This window comes from Salvia splendens, chromosome 14 (assembly GCF_004379255.2).
Source record: "Salvia splendens isolate huo1 chromosome 14, SspV2, whole genome shotgun sequence".
NCBI lineage: Eukaryota > Viridiplantae > Streptophyta > Magnoliopsida > Lamiales > Lamiaceae > Salvia > Salvia splendens.
Window position 1 is genome coordinate 27,549,170 of NC_056045.1, and position 24,588 is coordinate 27,573,757.

The 24,588-nt window shown below is 38.0% G+C and overlaps 4 protein-coding genes across 5 annotated transcripts; 2 read left to right on the top strand and 2 right to left on the bottom strand.

Moving 5' to 3' along the window:
• Positions 1–210: 210 nt before the first annotated feature.
• Positions 211–3,035, top strand: LOC121765535 (probable NAD(P)H dehydrogenase (quinone) FQR1-like 2). Of its 2 annotated transcripts, XM_042161723.1 has the most exons (3): positions 211–888; positions 2,364–2,636; positions 2,900–3,035. In XM_042161723.1, exons 1-2 carry the CDS (start codon positions 353–355, stop codon positions 2,590–2,592), a joined length of 765 nt encoding a protein of 254 aa, XP_042017657.1. In that variant the 5' UTR covers positions 211–352; the 3' UTR covers positions 2,593–2,636; positions 2,900–3,035. The 2 variants fall into 2 exon arrangements, with proteins under 2 accessions (XP_042017657.1, XP_042017656.1); XM_042161722.1 differs by lacking the exon at positions 2,900–3,035 and having other exon boundaries at positions 2,364–2,898.
• Positions 3,029–9,902, bottom strand: LOC121765532 (beta-galactosidase 10-like). The gene is made up of 19 exons (XM_042161720.1): positions 9,661–9,902; positions 9,485–9,580; positions 9,286–9,398; positions 8,967–9,033; positions 8,793–8,885; positions 8,029–8,172; positions 7,646–7,734; positions 6,897–7,002; positions 6,726–6,813; positions 6,475–6,593; positions 5,908–6,072; positions 5,400–5,608; positions 5,192–5,301; positions 4,939–5,048; positions 4,671–4,778; positions 4,154–4,264; positions 3,849–4,060; positions 3,327–3,663; positions 3,029–3,245 (listed from the first exon to the last, which is right to left on the bottom strand). The coding sequence occupies exons 1-19, from the start codon at positions 9,844–9,846 to the stop codon at positions 3,132–3,134; spliced, it is 2,577 nt and encodes an 858-aa protein (XP_042017654.1). The 5' UTR covers positions 9,847–9,902; the 3' UTR covers positions 3,029–3,131.
• Positions 9,903–13,863: 3,961 nt separating this feature from the next.
• On the top strand, positions 13,864–17,031 carry LOC121764444 (abietadienol/abietadienal oxidase-like). The gene is made up of 8 exons (XM_042160458.1): positions 13,864–13,890; positions 13,988–14,665; positions 14,748–14,987; positions 15,067–15,153; positions 15,244–15,322; positions 15,469–15,590; positions 15,687–15,814; positions 15,920–17,031. Exons 1-8 carry the CDS (start codon positions 13,864–13,866, stop codon positions 16,038–16,040), a joined length of 1,482 nt encoding a protein of 493 aa, XP_042016392.1. The 3' UTR covers positions 16,041–17,031.
• A 152-nt stretch (positions 17,032–17,183) lies between these two features.
• Positions 17,184–18,434, bottom strand: LOC121765534 (transcription factor TCP7-like). The gene has a single exon (XM_042161721.1). It carries the CDS (start codon positions 18,395–18,397, stop codon positions 17,591–17,593), a length of 807 nt encoding a protein of 268 aa, XP_042017655.1. The 5' UTR covers positions 18,398–18,434; the 3' UTR covers positions 17,184–17,590.
• Between the last annotated feature and the right edge of the window lie 6,154 nt (positions 18,435–24,588).

Sequence of the window (24,588 nt, forward strand, 5' to 3'; positions counted from 1 at the left end):
ATATAAACATGTTGATTGCCACATAAGCTTTAATTTGCCACGTGTATTTTGATTTTGGATATTGGGAAAAATCAAAAACATCAAAAATTCCTGTATTTATATTAAAATTTTTAAAGTTTAGGGAAAAAATAAGAAAAAACTAAAATGATGTATTTATAGGCTAAAAACCCTAAAAAATTAAAGTAGTAGTAATAAGAACAGAACCAAAAAGTCCATGTATTATTCCAAATAAAAAATAAAAAACCACAGAGATAGTTGGTAGAACAAAACGCCAGCGTTTAGTCAGCTCCGCCTCACTTCGCCTCCATCTCCACTCCGCCGCCGCCGCCTCTTCCATTTCCTTGATTTCTCGATGGGAAAAGGCGGGGGCTGTGTCCCTAGCAAGAAGAAATTTCCCAATCAAAGCACCGCCGCCGCCGCCGCCGAGGACGAGCATGAACTCCTCGAGTCCACCCCCACCGAAATCGCCGCTGATGAATCCTCGGCCGCCGCGATCCCTCCGCGGAATCTCAGGCTCTTCATAGTCTACTACTCGATGTACGGCCACGTGGAGGGCCTCGCGCGCCGAATGAAGCAGGGCGTCGATTCCTTCGCCGGCGTCGAGGCCGAGCTCTACAGAGTCCCGGAGACCTTGACCGAAGACGTCCTCGCCAAAATGCAGGCCCCGCCCAAGGACGATTCAATCCCCGAGATCGGATCGCCTGCTGATTTGGCGGCTGCCGATGGATTTTTGTTCGGTTTCCCCACGAGATACGGCTCAATGGCGGCGCAGATGAAGGCGTTCTTCGATTCGACTGCTCAATTGTGGAAGGAGCAGAAGCTGGCTGGGAAGCCTGCCGGATTCTTTGTCAGCACCGGGACTCAAGGGGGCGGACAAGAGACCACTGCGTAAGCTTCAATTTTACTCTTAAATTTTTTGCTTATATTCTGTTATTATGATAATGTGGCTTGTTTCAATGATGTTGAAACGTGAATTGGAAGGTAGTTTGTTGGAGAGGCATCGAATTGCTTGTGTTTGATGCTTTGGATTTTTCAAATTGATGTGGAAATGCGTATGCAATTGTTTGTTTTACTTATGTATACTGCAATTTTGAAAATGTTGCCTTACTCTAACAAAATGCAGATTAATGGTGGTGTTTGATTCATGAGATCTTTGACATATTTGTTCACTTGTAGTTAGTGAATTCTTGGTTGGAACTTTTGGAGTGACTTCTTGTATCTGTGTTCATGAAATTTCGGAACAATAGTGCTGACTAGCTTCTGACTGAAAATTGACTGAGAAATTCCTGACCCCATATGTGGTATGTGAGGTTTAGTTCTAGAAGAAGAAGACAGCCAATCATGATTCATGAATCAGTTTTCTTGGAAAAATTCTAATATTCTTATGAAGATCACTTTAGACACAAGTGAACTCTATGACATAAAAATTCTCACTTGGTGTGTTGGAACTTGACAAATGTGTATATTCGTAGGAACTTTATGGAAAAATATAGTATCTTTTTGAAAAAGTGAGAGTTTAGAGATGCATCAAGCACGGAGTAGTACTTGTAGCTGAAAAGTTAATTTCGAATTGTCTGATATAGAAACTGCGATTTTGTGTATCAAGTTCTTTTCATTGTCAGAAGTCCTGACAACATTGTGTTATTAAACCGATGCTGGATTTGGGGCAAATCCCAGAACTAGGGTCATATCATGGCTACTAGGATCAATGATGCCAGGATTGTTTTATCCTATAACATTGTATCATGTGCAACGTCTCGTATAATTAACTGGATTGGCAACATAGTAAGTTGCTTTCTGAAAAACGTGGCCCTTGGATTAGCAACTTGACTGCTGCTGTGTTTGATCTGAATGCTAACATAATGATGCTTGGTCATCAAGTTCTAAAACATGGACGAAGGTCTGACTGCCACTTGGCTTAATGCTAGAATAAAATGAGATTTTGTTGCTTCCACCAAAAAGAAATGATGGAAGTCTGGAATCTTATAAAAAATATCTGAAGTCCTCATCATTGCATATAGAAATTTGGTACTGCTCTTCATTTTTGAACTATACTAGTATTACTTTTAGTGCATTTATCAGCTGGCTGCAACCGCGTCTGTATTAGATTTCTCTTTCATTTCTTAATTTGACTGCATTTTTGTTTGCTTATGTGATTCTATTGAGTTAATCTGTAAATGAAGTTGACTGAAAGTGAAATTGTTGGGTGGGGTGATTCAGTTGAATTTGGGTCGTGTATCTTTATCTAGGAGTATCTTGTTATAGTTTTGTAGAAATTTGTATTCTGTTTGTAGCAGTTAATTTGTTAAGACTTCATAGAGAAACAAGAAAGTTTACTTGATGGCGGAAGTCCAAATTGGCAGGTGGACAGCGATCACCCAATTAGCTCATCATGGGATGCTATTTGTTCCGATTGGATACACATTTGGTGCGGGCATGTTTAGAATGGATTCCATTAGAGGGGGTACTCCATATGGAGCTGGGGTTTTCGCAGGTGATGGCACAAGGGAGCCAAGTGAAACGGAGCTGGCTCTCGCAGAGCACCAAGGCAACTACATGGCTGGCATAGTCAAGCGGCTAGCTAACCCCTGACAGCATCAAAATTTTCAGTCCTTGAGTGTCGTGATTCATGATAGGTATTGCTCATTCAATTCTTGATTGTGAACTATGAAAGTTCCTGCTCGATTATCCATTGTTTTTTTTTCGTCGTCTTCATTTAAGATTTGTTTGCTCATTCAATTATTTTTGGTGAATGGTTATGAAGTGTATATGTGTTTACATTTTGGGTCGATTGCTGTGTAATAAGGTGTGGTGCGTTTGGATTTCTTCGTAGTGTATGATATCGTATATATACTAGATATTTTCTTCCCCTTTTAATTGATATAATTTGTTGAATCAGGTGTGATGTGTTTAATGGAGATAGATGTATGTTATTGCATATATCATGAAGAGCATTAAGAGGAAATATCAAGTATCTCGAAGCAGCATTAAACATTTATTCTACCAACAAAATTTTGAAATTTTAATGTCATTAAAACCTTTGCATTTCATTTCCTTTCAACAAGATTGTAAGAATAACATGGTTTGATTATGGAATCTTTGAAAAATTTAGCAAATAAAAGATTCCATCATCAGCTACAGAGCACCTCAACAGCAAGCCTCTTATTAGCCACATTCGGACATAAGTTGACATCAAAATTCTTTTGGCTTACTTCCAATTCACACTCCTCCTTGTTCAAGCAAACCTGCAAAAATCATCGATGCACTCGTCGTCATATAACATACTATAACACAGATACAGACGGTGTAGGGTGGGCCGATTTTACCCTCTGCACGACGGATTCTGAATTAGAATCATGACATCCACCCACAGCATATGTTCCACAGCTTCCTACTGGATCTCCAAAACTTGCGAATTTCACAGCAGAGATTCTTGTGCTCGTCGGGCATTTCAAACTGACAGTTGCTTTCTTTTTGTACTCCTCCATTGAGCTTACCTGCAAGCGTTCCAAGTCGAACGAAGGATGATCTTCAGCAATATGCGCGCACAGGCTTGAGACTTTTCTTGTTGAGAAGCGAATCTTTGAAGGGTCTCCGCCTTTTTCCTCAAAGATCACCAACACATTACCTGATGGTTTGAGCCAAGATCTTGGCACATGGTACCTAAATGATAAACATATACGATAATGAGGCCTTTTCCTTGCAAGCAACACTCTTCTATCAAAATAATACATAGCTCCTAAATCTCGAGGCGGGGTTCAGTAGACATACAAAAAGCAGCAAAGCAAGTGTCCGGCTAACCACTCTCATGAACCAGCTTAACCATGATTTGAAGTACAAAAACTTACCATCGTTGTGTCACTTCTCCACAACCTGTATTACATTTGTTAGGCATAAATTTTCCTCTGTAGTCGCATTGTTGAACGCATATTTCATGTGGGGAGGCCTTTCGAGGCCAATATCTTCCGACTTCATTTCCATTTAACCAAGCTAACCCTTTCCCCATGTGAATCATATCAAGCCCGACAGGCTCTTGGCCAGGTGGAGAATTCACCACAGCCTGCACACACGAGCATTTGTAGCTCAATATGAAACTAATAATTCATTGATATAAAAATCAAGTTGGAAACAAGAAACCATTCAAGCCTCTTACCTTGTACCATGTTAGGGGCTGATGTTTAGGTGGTCGCAAAGTAGATTCCCAGTTTACACGACTCAAATTATTTGGCTCGTATATCCTCAAAGATTCTCCTTGCAATCCTATCTGAAAATACAATATAAATGAACAAAACGAAGAGTAAAATTCATTTAAGCACACTAGACCAATAATTTCAAAGAATCCATGAAAAGGATAATGAGGCACAACTAACATAGTTTAAACATCCGTTTAAGATTAACATAGCTTAAACAATGTGCTATCCTAAATAGTTATGTACATTAATCAGGACATATACACTCCTACATTGTGGAAAAACTCAAATCTCTATGCATGAACAAAACCAGTCATCTGCAGGAGTCCTCTATCCAGAAAACATAATGCAATAGTAACTCTAACTACTAATGAGATGCAGTTTCAATTTGAGTCCGATTAGTTAATTTCGAAGTCAATAATCGAAGAACAAGTTATTTACAGAGATAGTGCATATAATAAAGAAGAAACAAAGATATACCTTATACGTCCACTTACTGGTGGACAAGTCCACCGTCCCATTCTTTATCCCCACAATTTTGACACTAGTAGGACCAGCCCCAATCCACTCATAGAAGGCTCCTGCATTCTAGCATTTAAGAAGCAAATACAAAATTTTAGCAAGTGATATAGAAAAAAGATCACTGCTATTGAAAAATCTTGAGAAGCATTAAAGAGGTAATATTGATCTCTACGTGAAATAGTTCAGAAAACATTAGAAACAAAAATTTGAGTTAAAAATAGAAGACCTGTAGGCCGACAGCCATGCTTAATAAAGCAACTTCGTTCTTGCCAGCTTTGAGAGCAATGGGACGTCTGATTTTAAAGCGTGGTACCGTGCCATTTCCTGACCCAGTAGCTGAAGAAAAACATAAGCTGATGCTTCAGTCAATTATGGTATGCTAGTAAGAAAAGTCTGGCGTACAGTGGGGCATCTCCTGTGCGGAGTCAGACAAAATATGTTCTCATATTCGAATAGTAAAGACAAGAGACAGAACTAACCTTCAAGTTTTTGATTGATGAAAACGTGCATAGCATGGCCCTTCGATTCAATTAAAATCACTGGACTTTTACCACTTCTGAATGACTCGTCAGTCTCATCAACATGAAAACTATCATAAAACAAAATTTGTAAGTTCACTTCAATACCTGTGAAGTATTTTAAGATAGAAAAACATGCAAAACGTAAAAAAGTACATTGTTAACTAACCTTGCTGTATACCATAGGTAGTCCGTAGTATCTTTTGTAGTGTTAATGTGGTCTACCAATCCATTCTGTGTAAAATCTGCGGCATCCCAAATTCCAGCCCTCTCTCTAAATACATCCCACTGAGGACCTTTGAAGTCATTATTAGGAGCTGTTGCTGATGGCTGCAAGTCTGTTGGTATCATCTCAACAACAGATGCTTGAGAACCAACCTGCAATTGAAAGAAAGAAAGAAAGAAGAGCATGAACTTAAGTTAGAAAGTTACTCAAGAATTATTGTCAAAACTAAATAAATAAATTAGTAGCCTTAGCTAGAACTCAACTCTTAACGATCCAGTGTGTTATTTATATAATTGAAGTTCAATTCTAAATCACTCTGATCACAACTGAAGTTGTTGTAGTAATGTTTCAGGTGTGTGGATTCACTTCAATTAGATTATATGTGATTATGCAGTTCTAGAACAAAGTGAACAAATTGAAAATACCCTCAAGTTGACAGATTAATAATTACCTTTGCAGTGTTAAAAACTACATTTTTGCAGTCCGGTAAAATGCTAACCGACCATGCTGGCAGGTGATACGTAGTATTTTTGAACACTACTGTTGCTCCATTTTTATCATCCGTGTTAGAAATAATAGCAGAACAAGCTCCTGATGCCTCTTCGTATACATCAACCTACAAAATAGTTTCTACTGCCAATGATTAAAGGTCTTTGACAGAATACAAAACTTTATTAATTAGCCTTGAACTTGGAATTGCAATGAAGTTTAACAACCAATAAAATGAACCTAGTGTGAGTATTAAATTTATAAATAAAATCTAAAAAACATTACAAAAGTGATAAGTATTGAGATTTATTCTCCGCAGGTATATCAAGTCCCCATATATACCAAACTTTCAGGTGGTGCATTTATTAGAGAATAAGAGGCCTCACACAAATTATAGAAGATTCTCTACTATTGCAAGTATTTATCATCTATGTCTTCACCATCATAATGACGGCATGAAAGGCCAAGATAACTCTTGGCAATAAATCATAAGAATTCAAATGTACATGCATGGGCTCCAGGGGTTCACCTCTTGTAAGGGTCCTAGTGATAGGGTCTTCGGCTCTCCATTTAGCAATGCGTGCTCACATAACTTTATAGATCTATGAAGCTCTTTAAGATGCCCCCATTTCGGACATCTAGCCAATCCTGGAAGTCATATCATCACAGATAAAGCAATACAACTCGAAAGACCTATACATTAATCCATTTCCTACTAAAATCATAGTCCGTAAGCTCACAAACCATGGAGAGTATATTATATACAGTACCAAGACTTACCATATTCATCAATTGGTGCATCATAATCATAACTTGTGGTAATGAATGGTCCACCTGCAGTGCGTCCAAAGTTTGTCCCACCATGATACTGAAAGGAAAAGCCAAAACCTCATTTACTGCTACTTGCCTAAGGGGCTGTAGGATATTACTTTCAAGAAGAAAACTGCGAACCATGTAATAGTTTTGAAGACTTCCTCCTTTCTGAAAAAAACGTGCGACCGAGAAAGCCACATCTTCAGGAGGTCTATGAGGATCACTTGCTCCAAATGTTTTAAACCTGGAAAATTTAAAGCTCAAGGCATGAAGCTGTGGCATACTATACTTACTGATTTCAGTATTGTGATTCTTAATTCTTGACAGTTACCCATATGGTTCTTGCACTCAAGCATCAATATGGTGGTTGGATGCAGCATGATTTAACTTTTTAAAAAATTGTGATTATATATCTTTCAATGCCATAGTGCCATATCATATTATCATTTTAAATTATTTTTTGGGCACTAAAACCTCCGTAAAAGCTTTAAGAGCTCTAGCGTAATTTGAGACTTAAATTTTTTTAATGGACTAATTCATGAGTGTATTGACCTTTTCAATAACCAAGAACAGTCAAGCCAAAGCTACATTAACTTCATTTGTAGTTGGTTGCTAAGTGTTTAAAAAAAGAACAAGATCATACACTTTATGGCAGAAAATCATTTCATATGCAAAGAGCTGATGCCGTTGCTGATAACAATTATAAAGTTGATTTTGATCCAATATGATCTAGTCATTACTTGTACACAGTTTTAATCTTCAAACCTTTTAGTAGTACTATCTCTTAATGATCCTAGTTGAATTGGAAAGTGTGTGATATGTCTAGAATAAAGAAAATAGAACATATTGGAAAATCCGTTGATATAGGTCAGAGCAATGTAACTTACCATCCTGGCCAGTTTTCTGTCCAGAATTTGGGCTTATTAGGAGAGATTGGTTTGAAATGGTCGCAGTAAAATGAATTGCATGTGTCAATCTAAAAGGAAGAAAATAGTGTTAGAAAATCTACACCTTACACAAAATTTCATCATATAAATAATTTACCAGCATTAAATTTCTAATGATATTATGCTGAGAGAGAGAGCAACTATTTGATTCCTCAGTAAGTTACAAAAATTTTGCAGGACAAGAAGCACAGCTGTAAGAGGAACTTTAAGAAGATCGAGGCATAACAATTGATGAAGATCTCATCGTGCCAGAGGGTCCATAAAGTTCATGTTACTTGGCTTTGAATAGGTGGAAGAATGATTGAAATAATTCATCAGCTTACCACAGTATCAGGAGGATCAAACTGCATACACATAATCCAAGGTACACCCGTGTTTTGAGAAATAGACATGTTAGCTGCCCATATGGTGTACCTTTTTCCTGCTTCTCCATAAGCAGACTCGTAGAATCCGTATTCGTTTTCCACCTGCATTTCAATAAAGCAGCAAGATAGAATAATTATATATTCCAATATATATAGCAACATAACAATTTGGAAACAAGTCCATGAAGATCGAGAAGATCCTTAATATCGCATATTATCTGACTAGCTAGTTAGCACCTAATGTGGCATTTTACAGCTTCCCTAATTTTCAATTTGCATTTGAGAATTGGTATGATGCACTTTCAGTCCACAACATGCATTTCATGCTCAGAATATGTTTTTCTAGTTTTCTTCCCTAGCTCTTCAACTGAAAGGCCTATTTCTCCATGAAACAGCTCAATAATAATATTGCTCAAGAAACCTATCTAATGGAAACATGTATTATGGTTTCTTCGAAAGGTTTCACATGAGCCGTCTCCATGACTAGCGAAATTACTAAAGGTTTCAAACTGATTTCCAACAATGATCATAGCATCAAAGAACAATTAACTATGGAGGTCAAAAGCAAGACTGAACACTACAGCACTCGCAATTCTGGCAGCAAGGATACATACAACCAATATATCCAGAAGAAATACATGGTGCCAATATTGTTCAAATCTTAGGCAGTAATCACTAAAGGCTATTTAACACATGTACAAAACAAACACAACTCCACTTGCCTGTGACAAGATAATAGGACCTCCCTGAGATGCAAAAAGCTTCTCTTGCTTCATCTTTTCCACAATCAATGTCATGAACTTCTTCATGTAATACTGAAAAATCTAAACAAGCTAAACACCAGCCGAATTCATCGATTCTATAAATACAAAACAGCGCGACAGAGCTGAGCAAACCTTGAAAGGCTCGTTGTCAGTGCGAAAGACAGTCCCCGGCACATAGTGCAGCCAAACAGGTACACCACTAAACAGATAATACACAAAAAGCATATAAATTTGCCGATTAGACAGAACCAAAGCACAGAGGTATATGCAGAACTCAATCTTATTACAGAACACAGAACCAATGACCTCTATATTTTCCAAATCTGAAATTTATAAAATGAACTAAAATCGAACTCCGTGTTATCTAAAAATGACCGTTCTGCAATAAGATGTGGTTCAATTTTGATCGTAATCCTAGATAGATATAATCATATAAGCTACAAAGAGCTACCCGAAGTTCCATTCAGCCGCGACGAATGGACCTATCCGAAGAATCAAATACAAGCCAGCTTCCTGAACTATCTTACAAAATTTCACCAGATCATACCTTCCCCCAAAGTAGTACTGCAATTGAGAACAGATCTATTCAATAATTCGGCAACGGAAGTATGAGAGTGACAGAAGTATCTAAATGAAGCAGAAACACTGACATTGTTGGGGGAGAGCTCGTGGCCATTCCAGAAAACATAGGTTTCGATGGCATTAACCCCTCCTTCCTTCGCCAACTGTACTAATCCCGGCCACATCTGCAGATATTGTTGAGTTCGTTCAACTCTAATTCAGTAAGTTAGTGTGATTCCAGAGATCTAGAGAGAGTGAGACTCACGGCGGGGACGCTGCGGGGATAGTGGATGGCGGCGGAAATGAGAAGCTCGCGGCGGCCGTCGATGATGAGGGAGCGGGTGTCGTAGCTGACATTGTAAGCAGCAGAAGAGAGAGATGGAAACAAAGAAAGTAGAGTGCAGAAGAAGAAGAAGAGCAAAGGAGGAGTGAGTTGGCGCGCCATTAACATGAGAGGGAAAGCTCAGCTCAGGAAATTTTATTCTCTCTATCGCTTCGTATTTATACTGTTTCACACCCTCTCCTCTTGTTTATTGATAATAATATTATTATCCAAATCCCTTTCCTTATATTTTAAGCAAGGATTCTGATTCAGTTAAAATGCGGTTACGTTGATGTCTTTTATTTTATCCTACCATCCATTTTAGACCAAAATTTGTAATAGCATAAAATGAGAAAGAAAATAAAAAAGAGATAATATATCTAAATTATAATTAGATGGACATGTAGCAATATTTTTGGACCACTAAATTTCATTTTTCTCATTTTACATAAAAAATTACTCTCACCTCATAGTATTATCATATGAGATTGTTTGTTTGTCCTATTTACTTGTGTTCAAAAGTCACGTCTTTTTCTTCTGTTATTCATTTCTCAAATAATTCTCAAAAGCTTGATCCATTTATACTTATAATAGTATCTCATAATTATCCATTTCACCTCTATCCATATAATTAATAATCATCAATTTCACCTCTATCCATATAATTAATTTAATCTTATAAAAATCACATTTTTATTTATCTCAATATTATTTTATCTATCTATCTATTTATCTATAGAAATTATTAATATTAATCAAATTATGTTTTAATTTATCTCATATTATATTTAACTATTATTTTTTCTAACTATCCCAATCGTATCAAGCCGTATCTATAATAGTATCAAATTGAACTAAATAAAATTCAAGAACTGAATCACAAATTAAACATAATAAAGACACTAAAAGTTAAAAACCTGCAAAATATAGATCACTCCACCGTCAAAAAATTATTGGATTTCGTAACTGACCTAATTTTCTAATTTCTCCTATATTCTACTAGTAATTAATAATATTATTAGTAGGAAGATATAAAATGATACAGCTGTAGATTGCCTGGATAATTGACACTCGTCAATTAACGTTGTCAGTCTCAGTGTACAGTCTCACATATTACCAGATCCCACGAAACATCCTGTAATGAGAGTCATGAATTGCGTTAAATTTTTTGGTTTAATATGCTTTCCTTTATTTATTCACTCTCTTTTAAAATAAAACATCTCATTTAATATCAATTCTCTTTATTTTTTGGTTTTTTTGGGGGCAGCAGAAATCGAGATGTTACCGACCTCAATTCTCCGTAATTTGCAGAGCACATTAGGGAATGGTGTTATAACACCTTATCAAATTAGAATCACTACATTCTCCATATCAACTACTTGCATACTTCTCCACACACAAAATACAATTGCATGCATACAACTCACAACAATTAAACTAATTCTTTTCAATAATCTTCATACCCAATTAAACTAATTCTTGTCCATACTTTCAACATACAAGATCGTGGAGCACATGGGTTCTATGTTACATGAAAACACAATTTTGTGGATCATCACATGTTGTGTAGCACCCTCTTTAATTTAATGCTCCAAAAATAAGAAAGATTAATTTTAAGATGAGGGGAGAACAACTAATCCAGTGTCATAAATTTAAGAAACTCATCAAAAACAAATGGGATGGGATGATCAATGAAAAGATCGAGACCGGCAGACTAAGCAACTAAAATCAATTTATATGTCAGGCACAAATCAATTCAAAAGGATGGAAATTGGAAACTCACAGTGCAGTGTATAACCGATCTATTAGAAATGGGTTATCCACACTTATATAGAAAAGTTAGGATCACACCAAGCCGATGTGGGACAAGATATTAGAATTTTAACATGCCCCCTCACGTGTGGGCCGGAATGACACATCGGACTTCCATCACGTGGGTAGGCAAGAGAAGAGATAAAGAAAATAAACTCCATCATTGACTTGGGCTCGCTCTGATACTATGATAGAAATCCATGTGTTCCTCCATCCTAACACCAATTGGTGATATGAGGAGAGGCCCATGAGACTTATATAGTGGATTAAGCTCTTTATGTACACCGATGTGGGATATTATTATATTCATTTTTATGTTTCAATTGTCAACACGATCACTACACCGGAAAGTAAAAAAGGAAAATTAAGAGTGGTGTTCCTTCAATACAATGTTCCATTGAAAGAAACAAGAAACCAGGTTCAACTCAATAGTTTTAGACATAAAATGTGAGACAATTGAGTAGCTCACTCGTTTAATCGGAAATTTAAACCACAGCTATAACATGTAACAGTTCGTTGGAATGAACCTGATCGGATCAATATAGTTGTAACTTGTAAGTAAAGGTAAAATAGTCTGAAATTGGCTAAATTACCCATTTAATACCCAAATTCGTTGAGATGATCACTAAAGGTAAAATAAAGGATTGGAATGTGTGTTTACTTTTCTGTTCGTTTTGATATGGTGGGAATTATACACACAACAATATGATCTTATTTTTGGACATAGTTATTGCATTCTTAGTATTGAAATACTAACTAGCATATTCAAATTCGATTTTCTTGTACCAATTTAACCCTAAAAGATTGAGCATATGGATACGTAACAGATAAAGCAACGCGTATAAGGGTGTCCACAGTAATTAAGGACATGCCCAACCCCAAGCCACAAAAAAACCATAGGCCAAGGCCCCCAAAAAAATTGTCCACTCTAATAATGGACAAGCCCAAGCCACAAATCTAATTATTTTTTTAATGCATAGAGATGATTTGTTACCTAAATTAATGCTAAATTAATTTTTTTAAAACAGGCGTCCCCTTTTTACTCTCTCCATATTTCTCTCCTTGCACTTCATCTTCTCCAAAATTTGTTCCAATAAAATTAGCACAAAAACTGAAAAAACATCGAACATGGGCGGGCGCCGCTCCCCGCGCGCAAGAGCCCCGGCCAGGCAAACTCTGCGGCGCCCATAGGCTCCCCCCGTCGCGGCTCCCCTATTGTGGATACTCTAAGAAACCATCTCAACTATAGTTCGATGATCATAGCGTGTTTCAGATTTAAGCATATCAATTTAAATGAGTAACCAATATGGCAATTGATTTCCATCAATAACACCCATTCAACTCGTATTTTTTAAAATACATGTTAGAATTAAATCACAACAATAGTAGAGTATCCATAAATACAAGTTAGGATAAAATCATAACAATAATAGTTGCAGCGCGGAGCTATGGTGACCTTGAGGTCACGGGTTCAAACCCCGCCACCCGCTGGAAGACTTTCGGCCTTAATCCACAAGCCTGGTTGAGCAGGATTGGTCGAATTCCGCCAAAAGGAGGATTCAATACACCTGTGGTTAAACAAAAAAAAATAGAGTATCCACCAGTAAACACTTTCTAATTGTCATTATTTTTTTGGATATATTTTTCTTTCATCAACTTTATAGAGTGTTTCAAATTACTCCCCTCTCTCGCGTTGTCTCTCTCTCTCTCTCACACACCTGGACATATGATGCAATTCGAGGGGTCTCTCTCTCACCCACACACGGACACACATGCTTGCGCGACTCGCGGGGTTATGTGACACCCAAGCTACTCACTTTTTTTTTAACAAACATCACAGAATATGAATAGACTTAGATGGGAAGATATGAACACAATGAATGTTTAGTGGCTCAATGAGCGATTATAATAGTGCCCATTGTGCACATGGAAACAACAAGTGTTTGACAAAATAGAGAGAGGACAAAAAGCAGTGAGGATGAAAAGGGGGGAAGACTTATGTGAGAGTTGAGACGAGAAGAAGGAGTAGTGGCACATTAACTAAAACAAAATCATGGTCAAAGTGAATAGGCAGTTGTTGACAAGTGTATAAACAAGTGCAAGTCAAAGTGGAAAGTAGTATATTGGAAGCTTTAGCTGTTTGTTGATGAGATAAACAATACAAAGAGTGGAGAATTGATCATTATAAAAAGAATGGTTGAGTGAAGCTCATAGAGAATGAGTTTCATAGTGGAAACTTGGAAGTCGGGGCATTTATTCTAATAGTATATAATAATAATAATAATAATATAATGGAATAACTTGCGGAGGTACACTACATATTCTAGACGTGGTATGACAGGCAATGTGTCAACTAAGCCTGTTTGTCACTTGAATATTTTAGTTCCATACCACCTATGTATGTATCTTCATTCATTCTTTCCCAGGTTAGGATGAAAATGGGAGAAAATGATGATAGCTACATGATGATGGTGATAATCACCATAGTATTACCTTTGTCTCCTTGATTTGGTGGTTTGTTGCGACTAGAGGCGGAGGGAGGAGCAAGGGTAAGTTGCCTCCGGGAGGAAGAGGGTGGCCGGTGGTGGGGGACAGCATCAGCTGGTACAATGCTGTTGCGAGTTCCCATCCCCCGGCCTTCGTCCACAAGCAGGTCCGTCGCTACGGCCCAATTTTCTCCTGTAGTCTCTTTGGGAAGTGGGCGGTTGCTTCTGCGGATCCGGCCTTCAATAAATTTGTTATGCAAAACGAAGGAAAGCTGTTCCAGTCTAACTACCCGAAATCCTTCAGAGATTTGGTGGGGAAGAATGGGGTGATTACTGCGCAGGGAGACCACCAGAGGAAGCTTCATTCCATCGCCTCCAACATGATGCGGCTTGACAAGCTCAGGTTTCACTTCCTGCAGGATATTCAGATAGTTATCGGACAGATCTTCACCAATCTACACCACAATCAGGTTGTCCCCCTTCAAGATGTTTGCCGCAAGCTAGCAATTAATTTAATGGTCAATCAGTTACTTGGAGTCTCCTCTGAATCGCAAGTCAATCACATAGCTCAACTGTTCTCACATTTTGTTGATGGCTGCCTCTCTCTTCCGATCAATTTACCAGGCTTCGCTTATCACAAGGCAATGAAGGTAAATACTATATGTTGTCCTTCTTCTTCTTCAACTCTTTTTCTTCTTTTTGACATTTTTTTCATTTCTCCTCATTCACCAGGCTAGGGAAAATATAATAAGCAAGATTAACACGACTATCGAGACTCATAAAAGGAATTCCTCCCGGGATATTGGCAATGGTGTTCTGGGAAGGCTGCTAAAGGAAGAGAGCTTACCTGATGATGCGGTTGCTGACTTTATCATTAACCTTCTATTTGCTGGAAATGAGACCACAGCTAAAACCATGCTCTTTGCTGTTTACTTCCTCACGCAATGTCCCAGATCCATGAAGCAAATGCTGGTACCTGCACTTGATACATCGCAGCTATATTTATGTACAAACACCAACACCATTTAATTACATCTAGTTTTCTACACAGGATGAGCACCAGAGCCTAAGGAGTGAAAGGGGTGAGGAGGAGATGCTAACCTGGCAAGATTACAAAGCTATGCCTTTCACTCAATGTGTAAGTCCTCTTTTAATCATCTATCACTCTGACCTCACTCCTCTTGCTACAATATATATTCTGGGCACTCAACCATTAATATTTCTCCAGGTAATTGATGAAACTCTACGTCTAGGAGGCATTGCCATTTGGCTCATGAGAGAAGCCAAAGAACAAGTAGAATATAAAGGTAATTAGTTCATCATACCACTTCTCCAAAGTGTTCAATTAGAAAGCTCAGTCAATCAAAAAATCACATCAAAGTATTCCCACCACATGTCTCGTACATTATCAAAACCAACCAAGACTTGATTAGCATATTTGCCCTTCCTGCAGATTATGTCATTCCAAAAGGAAGCTTTGTGGTGCCATTTCTTTCAGCAGTCCATTTAGATGAAAATGTCTATGAGGATCCACGTAGTTTTAATCCATGGAGATGGATGGAACCAGAAAATCAGGTTATCCATCTCAGAGGCTTTACTAATTTCCTAATGTTGAGAGATAAATATAAGTCATTAATATATTATAGCGTGCATAACATCAACAAAATACAGGAAAAGAGAAACTGGAGGAGCAGCCCATATTTTGCACCTTTTGGCGGAGGAGCTAGGTTTTGTCCAGGGGCAGAGTTGGCTCGCCTTCAGATTGCCCTCTTCCTACATTACTTCCTCACCACGTTTAGGTATTTTGATCAATTCTCAATGGCGGAGAAACAAGATATTTATATCTTCGATCCTCTTTAAAATCATTGCTGTAATAAACAAAAAAAAATGATATGAAACTACAGGTGGAGGCAGGTGAAGGATGACAACATGTCTTTTTTTCCATCAGCTCGATTGGTGAACGGATTTCAGATACAATTGAATAGAATAAGCCATGATCACCATGTTTCCACCTCTATCAACTGAACAAACAAACTATATTTGTATGTTGTTCAGAATTCTTCTGGGGTCCGAGGAAGGCTCTTCATCTGTAAATTACCTTCAAATACACATGTGTTGTTGTGGATATGGATGTAAAAAATAATTACTGCTCTTTATCAAACCAAAGCTGCAAGTCTGCAATACTATCAGTTTATTGGACAAGGATTTTGCCAAATACACAACCCAATAAACAAACTTCACAGGGATATAGAAAAAAGAATAGGTTATCAACAGCAAGTAATATGCAAGAACCTATAAATTCAGTTGCATAAAAAGTAACATCACCTGAGAGGAGACGAGGAAATGAAACACCTTGTTGCTCCAGCCGATGATATTCAAAACGAATATTCAGCCCGGTTCTGTGTTTCAATAAGATTTCCAGTTTCAGAATAACAGGAAGAGAAGGCAACTGAATCCACACCAACTTTGTATTATGTGATATCACATTGAAAAAGGACTCCAAGAACCCTAATCATTGGCGCACAAGCTCTCATTTCACCAATTCAACCAAAGCATAGAACTCTCATCATAGTTCTCCATATGTAGTTTAAAAAATGTCTGAGAAGTAATTAACCATCTTCTATGACTGAACTGCCAAATATGATGGGAGTCGGTCAAAGGAGATACAAAATACAGGTCTCACTTTTAACTTATGACCAGTACAATTATACATAGTTAAGAACTCTTCAATAAAGTAACATCCATGTAAAGTATAGTTTTATCTCTTGCACATGCATAAATTCAACCTTTCAGTTGATCAGCAGGAATGCCAACTTTCACCAGTAGTGCTCCCTGAACATTTGAGATAAGATATATGGCTTTAAAAAATAAGCAAAACATCTAAAAAACGCATATGTAGTACTTACATAAGAAAAAATAGAGTCCATCAGGCGTAGGTCACAGAAAACCATAGAGGAGTTTCATAAATCAACCAAGTCGTGCCAGGACTATTCCATCCTTTGTATAATTGTACAGTTGTAGACCATGTACTTATTCCAGTTCAAGATTCAAACACTTGTGAGTGACATGAGCATTATGAAAATTGAAAACTAAATCAGAAACATGTCTTTGTAGTTAGTATGTAACCTGATCAAGAGAAGACAAAAAACACAGGCATAGGCCAGAAAATAAAAGGTGCGAAACAATTTCTTTTATTGTCTACAATCTTACACGAATTGGGCATCTGAATCAAGCAAACAACAGCTACAAACAGCACTCTGAATTCTAAATACAAACACTGGATATAGAACTTATCAATACCAGCTTCACGAACAGGAAAATCACAACGAAATTAACAGAAGCAAACACCGCAATTCCATGTCTGCTAGTGCTAGGAGGGTGACAAAAGGAGATGAGGAGTTGTCTGTCATGTCCTTCAAAAAACACAAGCAACCAACCAACCAAACGCAGCACAACTTATGAGAGGACTTAGGGTACAAATTCATATGCAATATTGACAGTGAGCGAATCATTCATTAGCAAGATCAAACAACAACATCATCAGCACTACAGGCGGCAAGATTAGGTTCTCATGTTCAATTGGCGTCAGCATCCCTTCGTTGTTCAGACGACTGAGGAGGAGGACCGGAGAGGGATGCCAGCAAATTCAGGTGATGGCCCTGTACTTGAGCAATGGGTAAGTAATTCCCAACCCTAGCCGCGGAGGCCTCGCCAATTCCCAACGGCTGATGTTGCTGCAGAAACCTCAAAGAAGCTGAATGCTGCTGTTGTTGATGATGCTGCTGATGGTGGGAATTATTCGAAGCAGTAACCACCATTTCAGGGGGAGGAGCTGCAAAGCTCCAGACCTGCCCGAAATCGGTCCGGGCAGGAAGAGCCCAGAAGCCTCCAGCAGTGATGGTGGGGCCAACAGAAGCCGAAACAGAGGTAACGTCATCTTTGGAGAGGTGCTGGTGGTGGTCGTCGTCGTCGGGGCGGAGGCGCTTGCCGAGGATGAAGGGGGTGGGGGTTAGGAGCGAATGCGCAAGGGGCTTATGGTCGAGGGCGGCGGAGAGGGAGGAGGAGGAATTGCGGGAGGAGGGGGAGACGGTGGAGAAGCTGGCGGGGGTGGTGCCGGTGCCGGTGGCGGCGATGATGGAGGGCTCGGCCTGGCGGAGGAGCCACTCGATGGTCTGGCCGTCGGACTTGTGGCCTAGCTCGCGGGTGAGCTGGAAGACGCGGGCGGCGCAGATGATCGGCATGCGGATGCGGCGGCCGCGGCCGTCGACCTTGCTGTGGCGGTCCTTGGCGGGGGGTTTTTTGACGGGGGCGGGGACGGTCTGAAGCTGGAGGTGGCGCTGAGAGGGATCGACAATGGAGGCGTCGGCGGCCGACGTAGACATGGTTTGAGGTGGAAAAGGGGGGGGGGGGGAATCAGTGGAGGAAGGTAGGGTTTTGGAGAATTGGGGGAAAAAATGAGTGAGGAGAAGAGAGGGGGAGTAGAGAAGAGAGAGGTAATGATTGAGGGCAGGAGCTGGTGGAGACAGGCGGAGGGCACATGGGTGGTGGGCTCCACCTTCCTTACGTACTCGCACTCTCCCAGTCCCAGCTCACTCTCACTCACTCATTCTCTCTCTCTCTCTCTCAACATTCCTATTCTTCACGCGCTCCTCTTTTGGGAAAAGTCATCTATCAGTCAACTATCAGCAATAATTATCCTTGTTTTCTTATTAACGCTAATTAAATTCGACGGGTTTCAAGAAATATAAGAGCATGAGAGAGGATCCCCTGCTGTGCACAAATCACAGCAGGGCCTTGCTGCCCCATACACCACCATTTTTTATTATTATTTTTTTTATAAAATAAAAATAAAAATTTAATATATTTTAAAATTGTTTGTGAGGGGCAGCAGGGCCTTGCTGTGATTTGTGCACAGCAGGGGATCCTCTCCCATAAGAGCATCCACCTTGGTCGGCGGACAAGACATAGTCCAGCCATGCCACATCAGTAGCACTAAATTCCTCCTGTCACATCAGCTGGACAAGTAACTGGACAAACAATAGCTCAGTCACAGCCTTGCCCCATCATCAGCACTAAAAATAAATAATTAACAATCACACAAAATACGGAATTAAATTTACGCCACATATACGGGAAAATTCAATAATTTCATTTAAATTAAAAAAAGGTACATAATTTAACAAAATTACATAATAAAAAAAATTACATAATTAAAAAAAACTATCGTCGTGCAGTCCTCCGCGCCCACAACTCTTCAATTAAATCATTTTGGAGTCGAATATGAGCATCCACTTGGCACATGTCGGCATGAAAATGTCGTGCAAATCGCATATATATAGTGTTTCGAAAATTTAAAAAAAAATTCGCTCGCCGGTTCCTCGCCGATCGGGAGGCTGCAATAGCGGCGAGAGAATCGGCGAGCGCCCGAGAATCGGCGTAGCCTCGCCGAAATTCTCACCGATTTGGCGCTCGCCGGCTGCAATAGTTCGGCGAGCGTCAAAAATCGGCGAGCCGCTGGCTCGCCGACCACTGGAGATGCTCTAACTCCAATACAAATTACTTCCTTCAACCAATATCAAGACTCACATTTTTGTCATTTCAGTCAATTCATGTCACATTCCTTACTTCTCTCATATTTTATTATTATAAAATAAATATAAAAAAAATGATCTCATATTTTATTAACTTTTTCAACCCATTGTTCTTTATTTTTCTTAAAATCTTACCCACACCAAATATGACTCATATTATAGAACGGAAAAAATATATTTTTATATATTTATTTTATAATTATATACTAGGTATAAAAAGTACAATATACAATTAGTTACTATCATATATTCCCTTCATTTCATTTAAAAGTATTTATTATTTGTAATGAGATTTTATTCATTGTTATTTATATTAAGTAGATGATGGTGTTTTTTTTTAAAATAATGTGTCTCTCTCTGAGTAAATATTTTTATATTGTTATTTATATTAAGTAGAGGGTTGTGTTCTCTTTTTTTTAATAATGTATCTCTCTGAGTAAATATTTTTATAAGGAGGGAATATCTTTTTTAGTACATCAATTATCTTAAATGAGTAAATTTTGCCCGTAATATTTAATAATATCTTTTGAGATCCATTAACTATGAGTTAATACCAATTCAACTAGTTTTTTGCTATTTCCAATATTTTCATGACCAAAGTACCCTTAAGGCTATGAAGGACAATTCAATCTATTTATTCATCCACTTTTTTCTTTCTTCTAATTTATTTGGGATTAAGTTTAATAGATCTTATACTATTATTATTAATATATATCATACCTTATTTGAATATTATGATATTATTTTCTAGTGCTAGTTAATACTTTTATATGGTTACATTCTCAATTATTTAGATAAAGCTAAGATAAATATTGTATTTTAATGAATCTAGTAATTTTATTAAACTAAAAATTTAAGTTAATTATAATATATAATATATTCTACATTGAAATAAAAATTTAATAAAGTAGAAAAAATATGATTCACGAATAGTCAAAGGAATAGATATGAGAATTATGAACAATTTTCATGATGTTGTAAATGGTCTAGTGATAATATTAAGACGTGACATTGTGATATTAAACAATTAATAGAAACTATTGATTTTTTATTTAATTAAACAATCATAGATTTAAATTAATCATATATTCAACTAAGAATGTCATTGTCTTTTTTATTAAATTGATTATTGATAATTTCAACTAATTTTTTTATACTACAATTACTACATTATAGTAGATAAAATAAAACTTAGCTCTTTGAATTATTTAAGATTCCATGTACGTTAATAAATTTTAATTTATTTTTAATCATCAATTTTGTATTTGCACTTAAAAATAACATATTCTATGTATAGCTTGAATATTGAAAAATTAATATTCCATCTAATAAATTGAATTACTTTTATATACAAATATTGTATAAGTATAATGTTTACATATATTTATATCTAAGTTATTTCACTATTAATATTAAATATAGTACAATGATTTAAAATATTACAAATAAGTAAAACTAAACATAAATAATTAATAGTAATAGAATATTAATATCATTAAGATATTTTAATTTTGAAATTAAAATTAGAGAGAACATATTTTTTGGTACATCAACTATCCCAAATTACATACTTTAATGAAAAAGAGAGGGTAAATAGACTGAATTGCCCTCATTGGCCTTAAGGGTACTTTGATAATGAAAATATTGGAAAGAGTTAAAAAGTAGTGGAATTGATATTAACTTATAGTTGATGGACCTTAAAAAATATTATGAAATGTTACGGACCAAATTTGTTCATTTGAGATAGTTGATGTACTAAAAACGATGTTCCATCTTTTATAAAAAAAACCTGTCACTTTGAATAAAATGTAGTGAGTTTTTCTCAGCTAAATAAATCAGAGTGATAATTATATTGAATCCATTAAGTGATGCAACTTAAAATAAATAAATTACCCTCTATTTTCTCTATTCTATTCAACCATAATTGAGATTTCTATTAAATATAATATTTATGAAATAAATGTTTAGTGTGTTAAATTATGAGATACAAAGAGAGATTAAAATATATAAGGGCATTAGCAATGGGGCGCCCTAAGGCGTGCCCTATGGCGCGCCACGTCAGCAGTTTTATCCTCCTACCTCCCCACCTGCAGTGGGGCGCCCTAAGGCGCGCCCTATAGCCCGCCACGTCATCATTTTTTTAATATTTACAAAATCCATACGAATTTAAAAAAATAATACATTAAAATACGAATTTCATAAACTTCATTTCATTTAATAAAAATTAATACAACACAATGCGAATTAAAAAAAAACGCAAACTCAGCGACGGCGGTTACGAGCCCACACTTCTTCAATCATGTCACTCATGAGCTGTGCATGCTACTGTTGGTTGCGCATTGAGGCCTGTCTAGATAGAACCTCTTCGAAGCCTAACGGTAACCCTCTATCGGGTGTGTCGGTCGATGTGCCGGAAGAGCTAGATGCACGGTCGTCTTCATTCCAGTCGGTGATGCTTCCGCCTTCACTCTCGACTATCATGTTGTGCATGATTATGCACGCATATATGACATCGGCGATGACTTCCTTGTACCAGAAACGAGCCGACCCTTTCACAATTGCCCACCGTGATTGGAGCACCCCAAATGCCCGCTCGACATCCTTCCGCGCCGCCTCCTGCTTTTGCGCAAATAAAACCCTCTTCTCGCCAATTGGGCAGCTGACCGTCTTTAGGAAAACTGGCCACCGTGGGCAGATGCCATCGGCCAAGTAGTACCCCATATGGTATTGGCGTCTGTTGGCAGTGAACTCGATGGCCGGGCCGTTGCCGTTACATTGGTCGGTGAAGAGGGTGGACGAGTTGAGGACGTTGATGTCGTTGTTCGACCCGGCTACGTCGAAGTAAGCATGCCAGATCCAGAGCCGATGGTCAGCGACGGCTTCGAGGATCATCGTCGGGTGGCTGCCCTTGTATCCACTTGTGAATTGGCCTCTCCACGCCGTCGGACAATTCTTCCACTCCCAGTGCATACAGTCGATGCTCCCGAGCATCCCGGGAAACCCGTGCGGCGGAAAATAGTCGGGCCCCATCGCGGTTGATCGGCAAAATAGTCTTCAACCAGACGTCTGTGAGCTTCCTGGTGGTCGCGTCGGACATACGACCTATGTCGAATAGGCCAATGGACTTGCTCAGCCGACGCTGCCGCCGCCGCCTCCTTCTCGCGCTGCATTTGCGCATAGCATGCCGCCATGGCCTCTTCAACGGCTGCATCTAATGCTTCGTCAAGCGAACCACCGGATTCAGACGAACTAGAAATATTGGTGTCGTCGCCGAGATTCATTTTGGTTGGATGTAGAGATAGAATATGTAAAGAGATAGTCGATATGTTCGTATGTACAACTGAATGAGAAACGAGATTTAAATAGAAAATCAAAACCGCGTGCCATCGTCCGAGTCGATCGTCCGCGACCTCCGCAATGGGGCGGACGATGGCGCGGACGATGGCCATCGTCCGCGCTATCCTCCGCGACCGAAGTATAGGGCGCGACTATCGTCCGCGCCCTATGGCACGCACCCGCAATGGGTGCGGACGATTCATGGCGCGGACGATGCGCGCCATCGGGCGTGCCATCGTCCGCCCATTGCGGATGCTCTAACCATAAAGAAAATAAAAAAGAAAAATAATAAAATAATATTCTCTAGCCTGCAAATAGGAGTTTCATTTTTAAGTAAGTGGAAAAAAGTTAGTGGTATATTGCCTCATTTGTATATATTACTTTTAAATAAAAATATAAGTGGAATGAGTTAGTGGAATGTGAGCATATTACCATTTATAGTATAAATGAACTGAGACTCATATTTACGGATGGACCGAAATAAAAAAATGGGATTCCTATTCGTGGTCAGATCAAGTAGAAATTATATGTATTGATTTTTAAATGGCCAAAAAATAACTGAAACGGCCAGCAAGATATCCTTTACTTGCCATTTCGAATTCATCAACAAGATAATATATAGAAACAATCTTCGTCATCCTTTTAAATGGTAAAAAATTAATGAAAACACTTGTGAATAGTCTACAAATCCTGACTTGAGTTATTAAGTGAACAATGCAGATATGTACAAACTATTTTGATAATATTTTTAAGTTTCGAACTAAAAGTTCACAATACGATCAAAGTTTGAATGATAATTTAAAATGACTTTATTAAATTTAAAACAAAATATGTTAATTTAAGCTGGTGTGGGGGCCGGGCCCGGCTATAAATAGGTAAAATAAGTGGTCCTAAAACAAAAGCAGAAATATTAAGGAGGAGTGGGCCAAATGAAAATGCAATCCATATAAAAACTATTTTTTTTATCAGAATTTACTCATTTAGTTCTGCATTTTTAGTTTTTATAACTTGCTTCTGTTTATTCACTGACTGCCTCACTTGACCTATGTAATCCAAGTCAACGTCAACACCTAAATGATATCTAGTTGCACTCTCGGAGTCGACCTATATAATAGTCAGTCTAGGTGAATCGAAAAACTCTATTAAATTGTGCTTTAGGGGCTAAGAGCATCCACAACCGTGCTCTTGCCAGCGGCACGGTTGTGGGCCCGGGCGGTACTATTCATGCCTGCTCTCTGGCAAGAGCACAACACTCACAACTGTACTCTTCCGCAAGGACGAGCACAATTAATATAAAATTCAATTACACAAAAACATTTCCATAATATTAAAATTCATTTAAAACCCACAATAAATATTACAAATGACAAATAAAATTAAACATTGCATAATTAAAATCCTAAAAATTAAAAATTACATAATTAAAATCCTAAAAATTCGTAGTATTCTTGTTCTTCGAGTTCCGCTTCCGCCATAATATGGGTGAAATCCATTTGAGATTTTGAGTGGGTGATGAATGTGTTGATAGTTTGTATGAGAATTATGAATGAGAGATGAATGAGAGATGATTTGATGTGATAAATGGATGATGAATGTGTGTATTTATAGATGATTTTGGGGAAAAAAAAAATAAAAAAAATCAAAAA

What these genes read in the sequence shown, in the direction of transcription:
- LOC121765535 (XM_042161723.1), top strand. Translation starts at nt 353, where the DNA reads ATGGGAAAAGGCGGGGGCTGTGTCCCTAGCAAGAAGAAATTTCCCAAT. An exon ending in GGCGGACAAGAGACCACTGC is followed by an intron (nt 889 to 2,363) that starts GTAAGCTTCAAT and finishes CCAAATTGGCAG; the next exon opens with GTGGACAGCGATCACCCAAT.
- LOC121765532 (XM_042161720.1), bottom strand. Translation starts at nt 9,846, where the DNA reads ATGTTAATGGCGCGCCAACTCACTCCTCCTTTGCTCTTCTTCTTCTTC. An exon ending in GTCTTCAAAACTATTACATG is followed by an intron (nt 6,814 to 6,896) that starts GTTCGCAGTTTT and finishes TTTTCCTTTCAG; the next exon opens with TATCATGGTGGGACAAACTT. An exon ending in TGCACCAATTGATGAATATG is followed by an intron (nt 6,594 to 6,725) that starts GTAAGTCTTGGT and finishes TATGACTTCCAG; the next exon opens with GATTGGCTAGATGTCCGAAA.
- LOC121764444 (XM_042160458.1), top strand. Translation starts at nt 13,864, where the DNA reads ATGACAGGCAATGTGTCAACTAAGCCT. An exon ending in GATCCATGAAGCAAATGCTG is followed by an intron (nt 14,988 to 15,066) that starts GTACCTGCACTT and finishes TTTTCTACACAG; the next exon opens with GATGAGCACCAGAGCCTAAG. An exon ending in CTATGCCTTTCACTCAATGT is followed by an intron (nt 15,154 to 15,243) that starts GTAAGTCCTCTT and finishes ATATTTCTCCAG; the next exon opens with GTAATTGATGAAACTCTACG.
- LOC121765534 (XM_042161721.1), bottom strand. Translation starts at nt 18,397, where the DNA reads ATGTCTACGTCGGCCGCCGACGCCTCCATTGTCGATCCCTCTCAGCGC.